The sequence below is a fragment of the Schistocerca cancellata genome, chromosome 6 (genome assembly GCF_023864275.1).
Source record: "Schistocerca cancellata isolate TAMUIC-IGC-003103 chromosome 6, iqSchCanc2.1, whole genome shotgun sequence".
NCBI lineage: Eukaryota > Metazoa > Arthropoda > Insecta > Orthoptera > Acrididae > Schistocerca > Schistocerca cancellata.
The window spans coordinates 70,451,372-70,471,605 of NC_064631.1; the positions used below are offsets into that span (position 1 = coordinate 70,451,372).

Consider the following 20,234-nt stretch of genomic DNA (forward strand, 5'->3'; position numbering starts at 1 on the left):
TCGCTGGGTGTGCTTTTTATTACTTGCGAACAGAAACCACACTGTCGCCATGTTTTTTAATTGTGTGTCTACTGTGTTACTTGTCTGATTGCTGTGTCTTTTATCTACATTGCCAACCCCCTTTGCTTTCTGTTTTAACTTTCCGCAATTTTACGCCATTTTTCACTTTAAATCGCCATTTTATCGCCTGTTTTTCCTTCTTTCTTTCTTCTTCCTTTATTTAAAAAAAGTCTGTAGGCTGTAGAGCAGCGTAGTAAGCTGCTGCCGGCCCGCCCCCTTCGGGGGGAATTGAAAATCAATAAAGAAAAAAAAAAAAGCTCTAGTGGAGAGTTGGCAGTCGGGGCATCAACAAGCGACTTCTCTGCCGGTGCGAGAGGGACAGCACGCAGACCGCGGCATCAGCGTAAGCGACGCGAGCAGCGGCTCCGTGGTATGGGGCGTTAACTGCTCGTCGCTAAAGGAATCTTCCTGAGCGTGGCTCCGCGAGGGACCTAATCTGCAGTTCGGCCGTATGCTGTCCACCGGTGAGTAGGTTCTGAAAATCGGCGCGCCTTTCTGCGTCCGTTGAAACGGCTGGCAGCGGGCGCCTCGGCAGAGCATTTGGAGGTGCTGCGTTGGTTCAGTCATGGGAGTCGTAGGGCACCAGAAGTTGAGTATTGATTGTTAACAGATTTTATGAAGTTTAATTGAATTCAATTTACTTACTCTTGTTAATTATATTGTGAGGTTTCATGCCATTCATTCTCGTCTGCCAACCCGCGGGAAAGTGGTAATATTGGAAAGGGTGGTCCGTTTGCCCCCTTTTGAGGACAAAAGGGGGGAGGGACTAGAGTAAATCTGTTCTTTCCCCTCCCAGCATACCTACGGGTTTATTCGACTGTTAGCCTCTGCCATGTCTGTGAAAGTCTAAGGCACCAATGACTGTACTGTTTAAAATGCAAGGCGCTAAGACCTGATCCATCCTCTCGCCTGCCATAATTAGTATTACCAGACTCACGTGTAAAAGGTACTCTACGAAAGAAGCAAAATTCCTTTTGCCTAGTGGTAAGAACTAGTCAATTGCATAACTAATTCCTACCCATCTGGAAGCTGTAACTTACGTAAATTTGTGTTTATGTATATTTGGCTATAATCACGCAAGGTTGTTAATGTACGCCGTAGTGGATTTTTTTAATATTGTTTCTAGTCAGCAAAATTCAATACCTTTTAAGGCTTTTACTCAACGTGCTTATGTGTTTTATAAAGGTAGTTGGTTGTTAGTGTGTTTTCTTGCCATGCAAAAGTTTGCCATTTCATTACAGGTAGAAATTGTTGCCTTGAAAGGAGAATCTTCAGAAATACTCTGTTTTCCATGTCATACGGAATGTAATACATCCAACCAGTCATGACTGCCGTCAGTGGATATCGGTTGTAATTTCGTTATGAGGTACAGACTCACTTTTGGAAGTGGTTTCACAGCTGTTGGGACGTGTATGCCGCCGACCTCTAAGACATTCGGCAGCAGCGGTCGAGGAAAGTTGATGCTAAAGTGGCTGTTCACCAGCAAAAGACTGAGATTCTTCACCAGATCTAGCGTTTTCGGTACTTCGTACCCAAAATACTCCCTGAAATGAAAATGAATTTTACAGTGAGGCGATAATCTGTTCTAGTCAGGTAACAAAAGTAGCAGATAAAATTGACTGCATAAACGTGCAACTTGCTTTCTTGTTGTAAAATGCGAAATGCAAACCTTCAAGAAATCTAATGAAATTAATGAAGAAGTTTATCCTGTGTAAGTCAGTTTGCGATAGCCCAGGAGGTAGGACAGTTCCATACAACACAACACTCAATATTTTAGTGATACAGTATGTGTGAGTTGCATAATACAACGCAGCAATGAAGGAAATAGTTGTAGTTCAGTGTAGAGCATTTATTAATACAGTTATCAAAATTAACTAATGCTGCAGACATTCAACACTTTGCTAAGTCTGCACTGCACAGTACTTTTATTATTAACTGGTTGGTTTTTCTTCTATGTATTAGATTTCTTTCGAATACTTCTTCATGTGTATAGAAATAAAAACCGCCTGAAGTACAGTTCGGTATTATTTTAAATTACTGTGAGACGATTTTTGAGTGGATCGCTCATTTTGGCAGCTAACTGCGAGAGTCAGTTATTTACTTGCATTACTATTTTATTTTGATGTATGTAGCTGTTACTAAATCATCAGGACAGCCAATGGGAGTTCGGTTTATTTTGTCTCGCATGGCTGTTTATGGTGAACGAGCCCATCATGTACTTTCTGGCAGTTTCAGAAATGCATTTCTGTCCGTTAAGAGACTCGGTGTGTGAACTTCAGTCGGTGTACGAAATTTAGATGGAATGTAACGGAAACAGGATACAGTTGATAGGAGCCCTATCGTATCGGAGAAAACAGATAAAATGCAGATGCCACGTACCAAGAAGTACTGTGTAGAGGTGTATCAGCCTTAGAGAGTAACTTGCCCAGAGTTAATCAAGTCTTTAAAACAACAAACGATTGCTAATGGGCAAAATACGCTTTCCTGCTTGTGTTATAACACTAAAAGTTTTGGATTAACTTTAGTAATTTATGTTTTATGTTCAATGAACGTTTCGAAACCGTTAAAACTCGACAGACTTCTCCTGTCACAATCTACTTTGTATTCCGATCACGCTATGGCGTAAAGTATGCTAGTTTCCTATTAAAATATACTCAGGTTATTGTAAAGCATTGCACTAATATTGTGCTATCAAAGAACAGTTCAGTAAGAAGAGTTAATTAAGAATCCAAGAAAGGGAGTTGCATCGTTTCCACCTACCAAATAATACAAACACAATTAACGAAAACATTTTGTAAAAATTCTGACTGAAATGTTTTTAATATTACACATGCCACTTATAACTATTATTTTACTGCCAGGAACATCACTGCATGACCTTCTCGGTACCTTAACATTATTCTTGTTATCCGCAGTACGTATTTTATGTAAATGTGTGTAAAGAAGATGATTGTATGCTCAAGGGATCGAATACTAATATTAAAACAATCACTCATTCACAGACAGTTGACTAGTAATGTAAGTTAGTTATGAATAGAATGTGCGTTCTACCAATTAGATTTATAGCGCCTTAATTACAAAGATTTTCTGGACGAAGATTAGCTAAGTTTCAGGGAGGATATCAAGGACACGATTCTGACATTTCTATTGGTGACGGAGGAGAGACCATAGAAATCTGCATATCTTCCAGCGTTTCTGGTCTAGAGAACGTCTTTCACAATGTAAGGTGAATAACAGGTTAACATTTCTTTGAATACTTGAGCTAAATAATACAGACGTCTACAGAGTACATGTGTTAATAATAGAAACTGAAAATCAAGAAAGACTAGATCATGTTAAGAGATGTGGAAGGCAAGGTTGAAGGTTATCACAACTGCTGAACAACTTGTAGATTGAACATGCGGTAAACTAAGTTAAAGAGGATTTCGGAACAGGAGTAAAAGGGCAGGGGAACAGAACCACTGTCCGAGCGGAGTGGCCGCGCGGTTTGAGGCGCCATGCAACGAACTACGCGGTCCTTCCTGCCCGATGTTCGAGTCCTCCCTCGGGCACGGGTGTGTGTGTGTGTGTCGCTCTTAGCATAAGTTATTTTCAGTTAGTTTAAGTAGTATGGAAATCTAGGGACCGATGACCTTAGCAGGTCGGTCCCTTAGGAATTCACAAATTGTGAAGTTCGCGTACACAGGAGTCCTCAGCGCCGAACGTCAAGGAAACACAGCTGGTGCAAGGAACGGACAACACGCCTAGCACGGTAAATGGATTAACGATAAATAAAGGCCAATGTGGTGAATAGTGTGATGTCCTGCATAACACCAATATACACTCCTGGAAATGGAAAAAAGAACACATTGACACCGGTGTGTCAGACCCACCATACTTGCTCCGGACACTGCGAGAGGGCTGTACAAGCAATGATCACACGCACGGCACAGCGGACACACCAGGAACCGCGGTGTTGGCCGTCGAATGGCGCTAGCTGCGCAGCATTTGTGCACCGCCGCCGTCAGTGTCAGCCAGTTTGCCGTGGCATACGGAGCTCCATCGCAGTCTTTAACACTGGTAGCATGCCGCGACAGCGTGGACGTGAACCGTATGTGCAGTTGACGGACTTTGAGCGAGGGCGTATAGTGGGCATGCGGGAGGCCGGGTGGACGTACCGCCGAATTGCTCAACACGTGGGGCGTGAGGTGTCCACAGTACATCGATGTTGTCGCCAGTGGTCGGCGGAAGGTGCACGTGCCCGTCGACCTGGGACCGGACCGCAGCGACGCACGGATGCACGCCAAGACCGTAGGATCCTACGCAGCGCCGTAGGGGACCGCACCGCCACTTCCCAGCAAATTAGGGACACTGTTGCTCCTGGGGTATCGGCGAGGACCATTCGCAACCGTCTCCATGAAGCTGGGCTACGGTCCCGCACACCGTTAGGCCGTCTTCCGCTCACGCCCCAACATCGTGCAGCCCGCCTCCAGTGGTGTCGCGACAGGCGTGAATGGAGGGACGAATGGAGACGTGTCGTCTTCAGCGATGAGAGTCGCTTCTGCCTTGGTGCCAATGATGGTCGTATGCGTGTTTGGCGCCGTGCAGGTGAGCGCCACAATCGGGACTGCATACGACCGAGGCACACAGGGCCAACACCCGGCATCATGGTGTGGGGAGCGATCTCCTACACTGGCCGTACACCACTGGTGATCGTCGAGGGGACACTGAATAGTGCACGGTACATCCAAACCGTCATCGAACCCATCGTTCTACCATTCCTAGACCGGCAAGGGAACTTGCTGTTCCAACAGGACAATGCACGTCCGCATGTATCCCGTGCCACCCAACGTGCTCTAGAAGGTGTAAGTCAACTACCCTGGCCAGCAAGATCTCCGGATCTGTCCCCCATTGAGCATGTTTGGGACTGGATGAAGCGTCGTCTCACGCGGTCTGCACGTCCAGTACGAACGCTGGTCCAACTGAGGCGCCAGGTGGAAATGGCATGGCAAGCCGTTCCACAGGTCTACATCCAGCATCTCTACGATCGTCTCCATGGGAGAATAGCAGCCTGCATTGCTGCGAAAGGTGGATATACACTGTACTAGTGCCGACATTGTGCATGCTCTGTTGCCTGTGTCTATGTGCCTGTGGTTCTGTCAGTGTGATCATGTGATGTATCTGACCCCAGGAATGTGTCAATAAAGTTTCCCCTTCCTGGGACAATGAATTCACGGTGTTCTTATTTCAATTTCCAGGAGTGTAGAAACGAAACCGTCGTAGACAAAGTGAAAGAATTGACTGTGCAAGATGGCTGACGCAAGGAAGATACTACGGTCGCAGGTTAGAAATCTGCTTCGGGCATGGATATGTCTGATGTCCTTAGGTTAGTTAGGTTCAATTAGTGCTAAGTTCTAGGCGACTGATGACCTCAGAAGTTAAGTCGCATAGTGCTCAGAGCCATTTGAGCAAGAAAGATATCAGAAATAGAAGGGCACAGCCGACCAGTGCTTTCATCAACAAAATACTCCGTTAGAACAGGCCTCGGAAGGGCCAACGATACCGTCCGACCGCCGTGTCATCCTCGGCTGCTAGGCGTCACTGGATGCGGATATTGATGGGCACGTGGTCAGCAGACCGCTCTCCCGGCCGTTGCCTGCTTTCGTGACCGGATCCGCTACTTCTTAGTCCAGTAGCTGCCCAGTTGGCCTCTCAAGGGCTGAGTACACCCCGCTTCCAAACAGCACTCGGCAGACCGGACGGTAACCCATCCATGTGATAGCCGAGCCCAACAGCGCTTAACTTCGATGACCTGATGGGAACCGGTGTTAACACTGCAGGAAGACCATTGGTTTCGGTAAAATACCTTCACTGAAAGAATTTTAAATTAAGTGATATATAAGAATGTAAAATTAAGTGGAAAACTGAATTACGAAATGAAGACATACCAGGCAGTATAGGTCAGAAAAGAATATGGAAGAGCCCTTCCAGAAGAAGAGGCAAGTCAGTGCAACTTCACCTATGGGTTGGAGGAATAGTTAACTGGAAGGATCACTAGAGGAGAATATTAACAAGGGCAGCTATCCACTACAATATTCAATGCAGGTAGACGTCATTTGTAACTGTTACACAGCTACGAAAACTCGAGCAAACGATGGGAGAAGAAAAACCACTAATCCAGTTGACAGATTGATAACTATGAAAAATCTATTCAAAAAATTCCAATCGTTTTTAATATCGTGCGGGTTTTCTGCACTACATTTACAGTGCATGGACCTGCATCGTTTGCAATGTGTCGTCGTTCTATTCTTTACGTTTGGAGAGCATTGTCAGCAAGAGGAGCCATAAGCGTTCGTTTCATACCTGTTCAGTTCATCCACTGATCCTGGAACCAAGAGGTCAAAGCCGACGCTCGTAGCAAAGGTGGCCACCGTGTTGGCGAGGCGCTCCCAGAAGGTCATGCGTGAGCTGAAGGGCATGAAGTAGTTGGGTATGTAGGCCGGGTTGTCGGGGTTGCCCACGCGGGAGTTTCCCCAGGGCAGCATCACACTGCTCGTCATCCCCACCACTGGGACTCCCCCCAGGTGGTGGTGGAAGGCTGCGAAGCAGTCCGGCCCGAACACCTGCAGCAGTTTGTAGGTATGTTGCCTTACATACCAGTGACACCTGGGCGAAAAGAGACAGATGCGTCTGAAACGTGGTGCTGCAGAAGAATGCTGAATAGATGGAATAAGTAATGAAGAGTAACTGAATCGAACAGAAGAGCCAAGAAATTATAGTAAAAGTTTAGTCAAAGAAGAGATCGGTTGATAGGACACATCTTGAAGCATCAAGGTATAATTGGTTTGATAATGGTGTGGGTAAAAATTATAGACGCTTGACTAGAGCGAGCATTTTCAAATGGTGAAGGTTGAAACAGCTAAGCAGAGATGAAGAAGCTCGCATTGGCTAGACCAACGTGAGAGCTCCATCGAACCAGTCTTAGGACGGAAGATGTTCTTTACCTCGAGAAGGATGACGTCGAAATTTTCCTTATTTTTGATCAGCTCTTTGGTGACCGGGTGCTCGAAGTTGGGCCTGCAGAAGGACTGCATCTCGAACCAGATGAATTTAATCATGCTGGAGCTCATCGCGAAGTCGACAGAGAAGGTATTGACAATGGGAGGCACGGCGCCCTTGAGGCTGCGGTCCTCGTAGGTAGGCGGTGCGTTGTCCTGGGGGAAGTGTGAGAGCACGGTCACGTGGTGGCCGCGGCGGGCCAGTTCCAGCAGCAGTGGCCGGAACATCACCCAGTGGCTGTAGCCGTGGTAGTGGAACAGCGCCAGGGCCCGCAGACCGTCGCACAGTGGCGCCTGCAGCTGCAGCACCGCAGCCAGGCACCAGCACCACGCCGACAGTGACGGCACCGCGCCCCAGGGCCGCATCTGGAACAGAGCCAAAGCGTCAGGCAGTGGCTGGAGCCGTGGAGGTGGAACAGCTGCAGCTGCAGCACCACAGCCAGCAGCCAGCACCACCCGACAGCGAAGGCACCGCGCCCCGCGGCCGCGTCTGCAACAGAGCCGGAACATCAACCAATGGATGCAGCCATGGGAGTGGACCAGCTCCAGACAGCGAGTATGAAAGCGAGCTCGGTAGAAGTTTCATATTTCCTGGGTTTTGAAGAGACTCAGCACTGTCATTCCTGGCGTCATGCTTTGGGGAACCATCAGGTCACGGCCGTTTGTGATTGACGGAACTCTGAACACACAACAGTACTTGACAGGCATCCCGTATGATCATATGTTACCTCGCACGTGGGAGTACAGTGGTGCTATTTTTCAACAGGACGATGTTCGTCCATACAAGGCATGTACCTCTATGAACCGTGTGTCTGACGTTTTGGTACTCCTGTGGCCAGCAAGATCGCCACATGGAAGATGTGTGTAACCAGCTCGAGGGTCAACTCTGCCGGCCGCGGTGGTCTACCGGTTCTGGCGCTGCAGTCCGGAACCGCGGGACTGCTACGGTCGCAGGTTCGAATCCTGCCTCGGGCATGGGTGTGTGTGATGTCCTTAGGTTAGTTAGGTTTAAGTAGTTCTAAGTTCTAGGGGACTTATGACCTAAGATGTTGAGTCCCATAGTGCTCAGAGCCATTTGAACCATTTTTGGTCAACTCTGTCTGAGGACATCGAGGAGAAGGTGAAATTGATGTGGACGACTTTGCCTCGGGACAGGATACAACGACTTTATGACACCCTTCCCTATGGAATCAGCGGAAGCATCCAGGCCACAGGGGATACAAGATCATACTGATAAGTGGAGTTGTACTACAAAGTTCTTTCTAAATCTGACTTCGTTTTGTAATCACTGCCACAACGTCTCATGCCCTATCAAATCGTAATGTTTCGTTTCCTCATCCCTTCTGGATCCTTCACTGTTTTAGTTGGCCCCGTATATTAATGAAAATATTCAGAGTCGTTTCTCTTAAACCTTAGGTGTTGCTGCTTTCGAGACAAACTGAATACTGGCACTTAGGCGGTGACAGAAGTGGGTAGTGGCACGTTGTTACCGGGAAATGTATGGTAGAGAGATAAACTTGTGGCGAAATGCACTCGTCGGCAGCACTCTCCAACAGCTGTGAGGTGGCTGCAGGTACTTCATGTTTTGGGGCTGCGACCAGAGCTGGATGTGGGCTGGGGACTACAAATTATGGCTTCTTCTGGTTCAAAATGGATCAAATGGCTCTGAGCACTATGGGACTTAACTTCTGAGGTTATCAGTACCCTAGAACTTAGACCTAATTAAATCTAACTAAGCTAAGGACATCACACACATCCACGCCCGAGGCAGGATTCGAACCTGCGACCGTAGCGGTCGCGCGGTTCCAGACTGTAGCGCCTAGAACCGCTCGGCCACCCCGGCCGGCGGCTTCCACTGGTGCTCATCGCTTACGAACACTAGCACAGTCTTGCACGAACTGCCAGGAATTAATGAAGTATCTTTGCCTCAAAGTGACTGTCACGAAGGCTTGCATAACAGATCGTCCAATGTGATGGGGTATGTTACTTATAATCCGTCTTGATTGCATAAATTCCCGTTTCAGAGCTGGTCCAGGCGTCACGTCCAAGTCTCTACCACGATCACTCCAATTCGGGCAAACCTACTGTCTCCTTGTTCAAATCCCTCAGTCTATCACGCATGGACTGCAGAACACTTCCGGCTGTTTCGGACTTTCCAAAGCGGATGAAAGACCACAAGTCTGCCTATCACTTGAAAGACAATGTACCGCAATAACTGCAAATGGGGGCCACCGCCCAGAACAGAGCTTCCATCTGAGGCATCGAAGACGCCAGCTCGATACAGAGATAGCGGTGATCGTGATTCCCAGAAGACATACAGAAAAGTCGCCTGGTTCCATGAAATGCGGTACATGTCTACATCCACATTTAAATCGGCAGTCCTCCGTACGATGTGTGCAGTATCGTCTTCCCCCTCTCTATTCCGTTCGCGAATGGCGAGTTGGAAGAATGAGTGTCGGTCTATCTGTGTATGGACTCAAAGTTTTCTCATTTTCTCAGCGTGACCATTCAGTGAGTGGGAGGCACTAATGTTTGACCCGACACTTCTTTCCGTGTATGCTCTCGCAGTTTCAATAGTCAATCTCTCGATGATGTGAGGCGCTCAACTGCACGGTTATCAGCGCCCGTACAAATTCCCAACTTTTGCTCAGTCCAATCTCGCCACTTTTCGTGAATAATGATGAGGACAACACAAAGTCAAACTCTCCGTGACCTACAACGCCTCTCTTGTAGCGCCTGCCATTGAAGTTTGCTGAGCACCTCGGCAACGCGTTCGCGCTTACCAGGACATCCAGTGATGAAACACGCCGCTCTTCATTGGCTCTTCTCCATCTCTTCTACTCATCCGCCCTAGTAAGGCTCCCTGACTGATCAACCATAGTCAAGAATCGGTCTATCCAGTGTTTTGTAAGATACGTCTCTTGTGTACAAATTACGTTTCCTTAAGATTCTTCCAATGGATCTCAGCAGGGCTTCTCCTTTAGTATTATATAATCGTTCCACTTTTTGTTGCTACTGGCTGTTATCCTTGGGTATTTTATAGTATTTACTCTTTCTATGCATGTATCAACAATGGTACAACCGAACAGTACCATTACTTATGAGCTATAAGTTACATTTAGCAGGGATCCCTGCACCAATAATTGATCCTTTGCGGATTTTCCTGCGTATCTCTGCCGTTCCAACCTTCCTATATAGTATCGTCCGCAAACGATCGTTTGTAAACAATAACACTCCTATAACCTTCCTTTAAGGTACTCCCAAAATTACCGTGCCGTCCGTCAATCTCGTCCCATTGAGAAGAACATGTTCCATTAATTCTTCTAGTAAGTAATTAATGCAGAATCTGTAAGACCGTCTTTTGTTCACTAAGCGCCGTTCAGAACTGCATCGAATGCCTTCCTAGAATCAAAGATTACGAAATCCACCTGCACGCCATTGTCTGAGGCGTTCTGGATCTGTCAGATCAACACAGCGAGTTTGATTGGTTTCGAAACATCTCTGTTTGAGGAACTCATTCTGGTTTTATAGATTTTCGTTCTCCAAAAACTATTCCACTATTCTGCAATAGATGATGATAGTGATAATGGCCTGGCCTGTAATTATCTGCATCCGTCCTATGACCTTTCTTCGAAACGGGAATGAACTGCGCTATTCTCCAATTGATTGCCCCAGCTCTCATCATCAAACTGCTGTTATAAAGGGAGTAAATTGTTTCGCTTCGGTACAACATGCTGACAGGGAGTGAGGAGCATCTGATAGATATCTGGTGAAACATACCTCTCGCTCTTTTGGTGCAGATGACGTTGTTCTCGTTTTGGAATCTTTGCATGACATGGAAAGAAAACTTTAGCCTCCTAGCAGATTACACATACGTGTTTGTTCGCTTACAGCGTAAGATGACTGCAATAAGTGGGACAACAGATGACTAGATTGTTCACGATTTGAGTGGTAGTAGTTTAAAAAGAATTCGGTGGACCCGAGGTCGCTGTCCTTGTTTTCGTGGGCATGTTGAACTCCTTTGGAAAACTTCTGGACAGAGTTACATTGCATAAATTTCATCATCAGTGTTCTGCCAAAATTCAGGTTTTCACATGGTGGTTCTCCAGGCTGTCCGGTCTTCTGCCATCCTCTTCAGGTCTGCATAATTTCCTCTTCCCTTTATCATCTTGTGTCTCCTTCTTCCTCTCAGTCTTCTCCCGCAAACCAATCCTTCCAAAGCATTTGCTAGCAAACACTCCCTTCTCAGTGAATGTCCCAACCAGTTCTCTTTCCTTTCTTTTACAACCTTCAGCAGACATCTTCTCTCACCAACCCTTTCCAATACTCTTTCATTATTCACTCTTTCCATCCAGTTTATTATCTCCATTCTCCTCCACATCCACATCTCAAATGCTTCTAACCTTTTTTCATCCTCTCGTCTCAGCGTCCATGTTTCTGCTCCATATAGTGCCACACTCCAGACAAAACATTTGCCAAGCCTTTTCCTGAGACCTTTATTTGCCACATGAAGAGTCTCCTCTTTCTGTTGAATGCCTCCTTCGCTATGGCAAATCGAGTTTTCACCGCCTGGTGACATCTCAAGTCCTCTGTTAGTGTGCTTCCAAGATATTTAAATGCTAATGGTAGACTGTCCTATTTTAATCTTGGACAGTCTGCGTCTTGTACCGACGACCATACTCTTTGTTTTTGCTGTGTTTATTTGCGTCCCGTATTCCACACAAGCTTCATTCAGATCTTTCAGCATGTTATTCACTGTCCGCTCACTTTCTGCCACTAATACCATGTCATCAGCAAATCTTATACATTCTAAGCCATGGTATTAGTGGCAGAAAGTGAGCGGACAGTGAATAACATGCTGAAAGATCTGAATGAAGCTTGTGTGGAATATGGGATGCAGTTTCAATTGCTATGAATTGTATCATTTACTTATGGTCGCCACTTCTCATGGTACCTATAGTCTGTATCTTCTGCAAGTGGACTTCTGTCTTGCATCGTTCCTTCCACGTCATGTGCTCTTCATCGGACCTGCATTTACTTTTCCTCCCTTCACGGCACAGCGATAGCAGAACTTTTCTAAACGGCACACAGTAGAACGTTCTTCCCTAGGGAAGGATGGAGAGGAGGGACTAGGAATCAACAGACATGCACCTCACCTGACATATGGTGAAGTAATATTTAATGCATATCCTGTATATCGTTTAATGGGTCGCTCACATTCCGAGTCTAAAATATACAATACCTTGAATGGTACAGTCTACCAGGAGAAGAGCCTACGCTATATGAACGAGAAAACTAATTGCTTTTCGCGTACCGCTTCCAGCCACATCGCGTAAATTCGCTTCGCTTCCAATAGTATTGTCCCCTACGTAATGCTAGAATATGAACCTCTGTTCCACTTTTGACAAAAAATTATTCTACGTAATGCTGTGTTGTCGAGTAACACGTCGGACATTTGCTTGTATGCCAGTATCACTACATTGCAGATATTGAGATAAGTGATCGCGGTATAGAAAAACAATTGTAATCGCTTTGGAGTGGAAAACAATCAGGACCAGATGAGGTACCTGTAAGGTTCTATAGATATTACATGAAAGAACTTGTTTCCCTTCTACCAGCAGTTTATTGCAGGTCACTGCAACAACAAGGGGCACCTAGCGACTGGATCAAAAGGGTCGCAGGAGGGATCTGTTGTAGAACTATGGAACATGTCTTATGTTCATATATTATGAAGTTTTTGGGCAACGAAAACTTCCTCTACAAAAATCAACATGGGATACTGCGAAACTCACCTCGCTCTTTTCCTCCACGAATTCCACACCGCTGTATTCATCGGCGCTCAAGTTGATGCCATATTCCTCGACATTAGGAAGGCATTTGACACTGTCTCGCACTGCCGATAAGTGAAACGAAAAATACGAGCATACCGAGTATCGGAACAGACTTGCAACGGGATTCAATACATTCTTGCAGAGAGAACCAAACACGTCGTTCTTAACGGAACGAAATCGACAGATGTAATGGTAACTTCGAGAGTATCCTAAGGAAGTGTGATAGGACCGATACTGTTTTCAATGTGTACAGGATGGTCCATTGATAGTGACCGGGTCAAATATCTCACGAAGTAAGCGTTAAACGAAAGAACTACAAAGAACGAAACTCGTCTAGCTTGAAGGGGGAAACCAGAAGGCGCTATGGTTCCCACGCTAGATGGCACTGCCATAGGTCAACCGGATATCAACTGCGTTTTTTAAAATATGAATCACCGTTTTTTATTACATATTCGTGTAGTACGTAAAGAAATACGAATGTTTTAGTTGGACCACTTTTTTCGCTTTGTGACAGATGGCGCTGTAATAGTCACAAACGTATAAGTACGTGGTGTCAGGCAACATTCCGCCGTGTTAAAATGGACCGTTTACCAATTGCGGAAAGGGTCGATATCGTGTTGATGTATGGCTATTGTGAACAAAATGCCGAAATGACGAAGCGTCATTCACCAACAGCGGTAACGTAAACCGGCATAATATGCACTACTGGGCAACGGAAAATCTACGATTGCTGCGACAAGTAGAGCATCAGCTACCTTCGCGGGTTAATGTATGGTGCGGCATTATGCAAGGATAATTGGCCCCCATTCTATCGATGGTAATCTAAATGGTGCAATGTATGCTGATTTCCTAAATAATGTTCTAACGATGTTACTGCAAGATGTTTCACTGCATGACAGAATGGCGATGTACTTCCAACATGAAAGATGTCCGGTACATAGCTCGCGTGTGGTTGAAGCGGTACTGAATAGCATATTTCATGACAGGTGGATTGGTCGACGAAGCACCATACCATGGCCCCCACGTTCACCGGATCTGACGTCCCCGGACTTCTTTCTGTGGGGAGAGTTGAAGGATATTTGCTATCGTGATCCACCGACAACGCCTGACAAAATGCGTCAGCTCAATGTCAATGAATGTGCGAAAATTACGAAAGGCAATCTATTAGCTGTTGAGAGGAATGTCGTTACACGTATTGCCAAATGCATTGAGGTTGACGGACATCATTTTGAGCATTTATTGCATTAATGTGGTATTTACAGGTAATCACGCTGTAACAGCATGCGTTCTCAGAGATAATAAGTTCACAAAGGTGCATGTATCACATTGGAACAACCGAAGTAAAATGTTCAAACGTACCTACGTTCTGTATTTTAATTTATAAAGCTAACTGTTACCAACTGTTCGTCTAAAATTGTGAGCCATATGTTTGTGACTATTACAGCGCCATCTATCACAAAGCGAAAAACTAAAACATTCCTATTTCTTTACGTACTACACGAATATGTAATAAAATGGCGGTTCCTGTTTTAAAAACACAGAATTCGTCGATAAGCCCTTTACGTCTCTTCGCAGATGTCGTTGTCAGTAATACGGTAGCAACGCCAGAAGAAAGTAACGATTTGCAGATGGACCTACAGAGGATCGTTGAATGGCGCAGACTCTGGCAATTTATGTTGAACGTTAATAAATGTAGCATGTTATCCAAAATTAGGAACAGAAAGTTCACTACTGTACAACTAACATATTCGTGACAAACTGCTGGAAACAGTAACCACCGTAAAATATGTAGGAGTGTCTATCCTGAGGGACATTATGTGGAATGGCCACATAAAGCAAATACCAGTAATTGACGATGCCTGACTGGCATTCAAAGCAAGAATAGTACGGAAATTTAATTCGTCCACTGAAGAAGTGGCTTACAAGGTGCTTGTTCGACCGATTCTTGAGTGCCGTTCGTCAATCTTGGACCGTTACCAGGTAAGTCTGAGAGAAGGGGTAGAGAAGATCCCAAGAAGAGCGGTGTTTTTCGCCAAGGGATCCTCTGGTTGGCGCGAGGGCGTTACGGAGATGCCCCAACCTCCTGTGGCAGACGCTGTAAGAGAGGCGTTGTGCATCACGGAGAGATTTACTGTCGAAATTTGGAGAGAGCACTTTCGTGGAAGAGTCGGGCACCTATTACTCCCTCCCACATGCATCTCGCAAAATGACCACGACGAGAAAATTCGAGAAATTGGAGGTAATATAGACGCCTACCGACAATCAGTCTTCTTACGCGCTATTCCTGAATGAAACAGACGAGGGGGGAATCAGTTAGTGGTACCAGAAATATCCTCCACCACACATCAGGTGGCTTGCTGAGAATTGCTGTAGATGTAGGTATAGATGTATTTGCTGCTATATCGTAAGCACTTTCTAATTTATTGTTGAGCATCAGATTTCAAGTGAATAGACTTCGGTAATTCTTTCGTGACACCTTATATACACGTCAATATTTCTTTGCCCCAAAGAACCTCCTGACTGTGGGTTATCATACGATAATTGAAATGCCCTGGATACAGATAATTCGTAACATGTCCCGCCAGGTTAGCCGAGATTCTATTGGACGCAGCCTCCAGGCTGCCCTCGGATACTTCCTTACGGCCGGTACGCTCTTTAAGGTCCGCTACGACACGCTCACCCTTTCCCCGCGAGCGGGGGGCCTTGGCCTTGTCAATGTGCCACTCCGCGTGGCGTCCTTGTACATGTCCACCATGCACAAGCAGTGGCACGGGGGCACCTCCCTTACGCGCAGCTTGCTGGAAATTCTTGTGCCCGCGACCATAACACCACCAGTACCCGTCGGACACATCAAGCACCATATGACGCACATTTCTGATTTCATCGTCGACTTCAGTTATGCTCACGCACACTTACCGACCACGCGTTCTCCTCGACCTAAAGATTTTTACACCCCACTCCTTCGTTCCATATCCAGCAACAATATCGAACTGAGACATCCGTCCAGGCGGTGGCCAACGGTTTGGCGTCACATCCACCAGCCTTTTCTTCCCTCCAACGTCCGGGCAACATGGTACCAAGTCGCAAATGAAAAATTCGCCACAAATCATCGTCTTCACGCAATCGGACTAAAGGATTCTCCACTTTGTTCCATTTGCCACCTCGTGGATGGCGATGTCCATCAACTGACTTGTGCTGCCACCAGTGACGTCTGGAAACTTGCCCGACAGTTCGTTGCCTGTTACCTCCGCGTTCCGCCGGACTCGATTGACGCGTGGACTTTTATCCATCCTGAGAATACTTATTTCCCCGCCTCCAAAAATCATGCGATTGTATGGGTCAAGGGATTGACGATCACCTACATGTATAATGATGGCGACAAATCACGCCTTGATTTCTGGCAGTACTTACAAACCGCCCACAGCGATGTCGAACACCGACCGCGCTACCGCGCCTTCTTCGCCAATTACCTACATGCGATCTTTACTTCACCCCCGCTCAGTTGGATGGTGCCACACGCCGACAGCACTCCCGCCCCCCCTGCTGACATCTGAGACTCCCCGTGCTACTTTCTACATTGTAACCCACAGTGGAGTAGGCGCGTGTCCATGCCTTTCTTTAATGCACTACCCCAGGAAACACTGGTCTTTCCCTCACTCCACTGTATATTGCTTCACACCTCTTAGCTTACATCAGAATTATTATTCTTTTTTTTCCTACACCTTATTCATAAAAAAAAATTGCTCGCCTTGTACGAATATAATGTCTTGTGTTATTTTCGCCGGAAGGATGGCATTTCTGTTGTATTTAAGTTTGTACCAATAAAGATCTTTTTTTTCATTTACTCTTTTCCTGGTAAAAAAATAAAAATAAAATAAAAATAAATCAAAAAGCTACTTGAGGGAGTGATTCAGGGATGGGAGGGGGGAGACATCGCGGCCAGGCCTCGGGTTTCGACCCCTGCCCGCCTTGTCTCCACCTACTCATAACTGAACACTCTTAAAATTAAAAAAAAAAAAAAAAAGATGTTTAGGGCTCGGACTCTTACGCCAAAGGACTCGGGTTCGATTCTTCCTCCACACTTTTTTTTCCTTCTGTTTCATTTTCTTTTGTTAATCCACCAATTATTCAGAAAGTTTCCCAAACCCACAAAAAAAAAGAGCGCTAATGCGCTGCTTCCTGGACTAGGGTAGGCGCACTGGCCACGAATCGAATCCGCCCGGCAGATTACCGTCGTCGGTCGGTGTGCCGGCCAGCCTAGATGTAGTTTTTAGGCGGTTTTCCACATCCCCCTAGGTGAATACCGGGCTGGTCCCCATGTTCCGCCTCAGTTACACGACTCACAGACATCTGAACACGCTCCCACTATTCCATTAATTACACTCGACGCAGACAGCAGGGGTACACTAATTCCATCCCAGGGGGTACAGGGTGGCGGCAGGAAGGGCAACCGGCCACCCCTTTCCACTATCCTCGCCACATCCGTTCCTAACAATGCTGACCCTGCGTTAGCGCGGGACATGGCACCAGTGAAAGAAAGAAAGAAAGACTGATGATTCATAACATGTAAATTAACTAAGAAAGGCTTCTACTGAGAAATTCTAGTGTAGCAAATAACGAAATGCGTATTCCATTGTACAAGTAACTACGTAAGCAAGCCACGCGACCAAGCCGCACTCGAAAGTAGCTCCGGTTTCTACTGCCCGCTGTTCGACCTCGCGGCCATATTCCGCACGGTGTGACAGTCTCGGAAACAATGTATTTGGATCAGCATAAAATTTTTATTGATTGCCGTAGGAATCACGCTATATCTGTTATGTATTATTCACGAGAAACGAGTACTCATGTATATGTAAACCGCTGTATGAATATGAATAGGCAGTTCACTATAAATTACTGCCAGCCGCGAGACAATAAGATTCACGCAGACATTTTTATTTTTGTTTTCTCTGAGTGATTAGTTCTTGGAAAAACATACACTCGAATGAGGCAGTAAAGTTAACAGTGTGTTTACGTACTTGAGTATGGGTGCGCTGGCTGATTATGAAAGCGGTGGTAACGTTGAATTTGCTAGCTCTTTATTTTTTTCATTTGGGCAGTTGGGCAGCGCCTACCATAAATTATATGGATCTTGTACTGTATCACTAACTATGTGCAATGAGCGTCTGCACATTGCTGTTGACTGTCCTATAAACGCACGTAGAATGATATAATATTGGTGTGTGTGAAAGAAGAGGGAAATAACAGCAGAACAGAACGTTAGGCACGATGCGTATTAGAACAGCTTTATTGCTCCTCCAAAGTTACATACTGCTCATTTATCCAACAAAAGAAAGAAATAATACCTATCCTCACTTACAAATTATATAAGCCGTTGAGGAGCGACGGCAAAGTATTGATGGCAGAAATTAGTGCTGTTCATGGTCGTGTAACATGAAATTTTAATCTGATGTGCTAGAATCGACCCAAGTCCTTGGAACTGTAGTAACACAAGTCGGAGTTATATACCACTTTAGTCCTAGTAGACCATACACTAACACAAATTAAATCTACAGACAAATAATCATCAAACACCACTATTTGCGTATTTAAGTCAACAATTTCTAATGTCTTTCTTTACAACTTCTACCAGGTAATACATAAAAATTCAGTTGGGACAACGAATGTGCACAATTCATTGCCGTACATATTACGGAACTTGTAACAAAGTTCTATAACACCAAATCACTGAACCAGTTTCCCTTAACTACTATTACAGCCCTGTGGCAAGATTTCGTATTCGTCTTGAATAAAGGTGTGCTTTACAGTAATATAAATAGCGCAAGGATGATTGCATCTGCGTATATACTCCGCATTCCAACGTACGATGTGTGGCGAGGGGTACCTTGTACCTCTACTTGTCATTTTCTTTCCTGTACCGCTCACAAATAGAGCGAGGGAAAAATAACTGTCCATATGCCTCCGTAGGAGCCGTAATTTTCTTATATTCGTGGTCCTTAAGCAAACTGTACATTAGCCGCAGGAGAATAGTTCTGCAGTCAGCTTCAGATGCTTATTCTCTAAGTCTTCTCAGTATTCCGCGTAAAGAATGTCGTCGAAAGGTGAAGGATTCCCGTTCGAGTTCCCGAAACGTCGTTATACTCGCGTTTTTGTCGAACCTTCCAGTAACAAATCTGGCGGCCCGCCTCTGAACTGCTTCGATGTCTTCCTTTAATCCGACCTGGTGGGAGCAGGTTACCGTTCATCACACCAATTAGAAAGTCAGTCTAAGTCATCTCGTATCCTCCTAGTCATTACTCTGTATACCAGAGTGTTATCAGCAAACAGCTGCAGTTTGCTACCCACCCTGTTCGCCAGATCATTTATAAATTTAAAAAAAAAAGAAAACAGCGATTCTACCATTCTTAGCTGAGGCCCTCCTGACAATACACTCTTCTCTGATTAACACTCGCTGTTGAGGGCAATGTATTTGGTTCTACTGCCCAAGAAGTGTTCCCCAGCCACTCACATATCTGGTAACCTGCTCCGTACGCTCGTACCTCCGTTAATAGTCTGTAGCGGAGCACAGTGTCTAACGCTTTGCGAAAATATGGGAAAATGGAATCTCCCTATTGCCCTTCATCCATGGTTCTCAGCATATCGTGTGGTGCATGTTGCGTTTCACACGGGCGGTGCTTTCTAAATCCACGCTGATTTATGGTGAGAAGCTCTTCCGTTTCAAAGAAATTTACTGCATTGGAACTGAAAATATGTTCAAGAAATCTGCAGCAAACCAATGCTAGATATATTAGTCTGTAATTCTGCGGGTCCGTTCTTTTGCCCTTCGTTTGTACAGGAGCCACAGCGCTCTTTCCAATCACTTGGGAGTATGTGCTGGGAGAGATTGACGATAAATGAAAACTAAGTAAGAAGCCAATGCCATAGGGTACTCTGTGTCAAACCGAATTGGGATTCCATCCGAATATGGGGACTTATTTGTTTTCAGCTCTTTCAGTTGCTTCTCTGCGCCTGGGATGCCTATTAGTACGTCCCCCATACCTCTGTACGACGGTCGAACGTCTTACGTTTGTACGATCCTTCTGCATGAACGAATTTTTAAATGCGGTATTTAAAATTTCGGCTTTCCATTTGCTATCCTCTATTGCCACATGAGAGTGCTGAATGAGGGCCTGGACAGAATACTTTGACTTTAAACAGGACCAGAATTATTCCGGGTTCTCGCCAAGATCTTTTGCTAAGATGTGACGGTGGTAGCTACATGCTTCGCGCATCAAACTTTTTAACAATTGTCTGTCGTCATTTGCGC

At 45.6% G+C, this 20,234-nt stretch overlaps 1 protein-coding gene across 1 annotated transcript in view; it reads right to left on the reverse strand.

The window, feature by feature from the left end:
- LOC126191088 (UDP-glucosyltransferase 2-like) overlaps positions 1 to 20,234 on the reverse strand; it is a 136,510-nt gene that overhangs the window by 50,674 nt on the left and 65,602 nt on the right. Inside the window, exons 2-4 of the mRNA XM_049931814.1 lie at positions 7,044 to 7,463; positions 6,403 to 6,662; positions 1,439 to 1,604 (exon numbers count right to left, since the gene is read on the reverse strand). Of these exons, the coding sequence (XP_049787771.1) occupies positions 1,439 to 1,604; positions 6,403 to 6,662; positions 7,044 to 7,463 (846 nt within the window). The remainder of the gene's footprint in view (positions 1 to 1,438; positions 1,605 to 6,402; positions 6,663 to 7,043; positions 7,464 to 20,234) is intronic.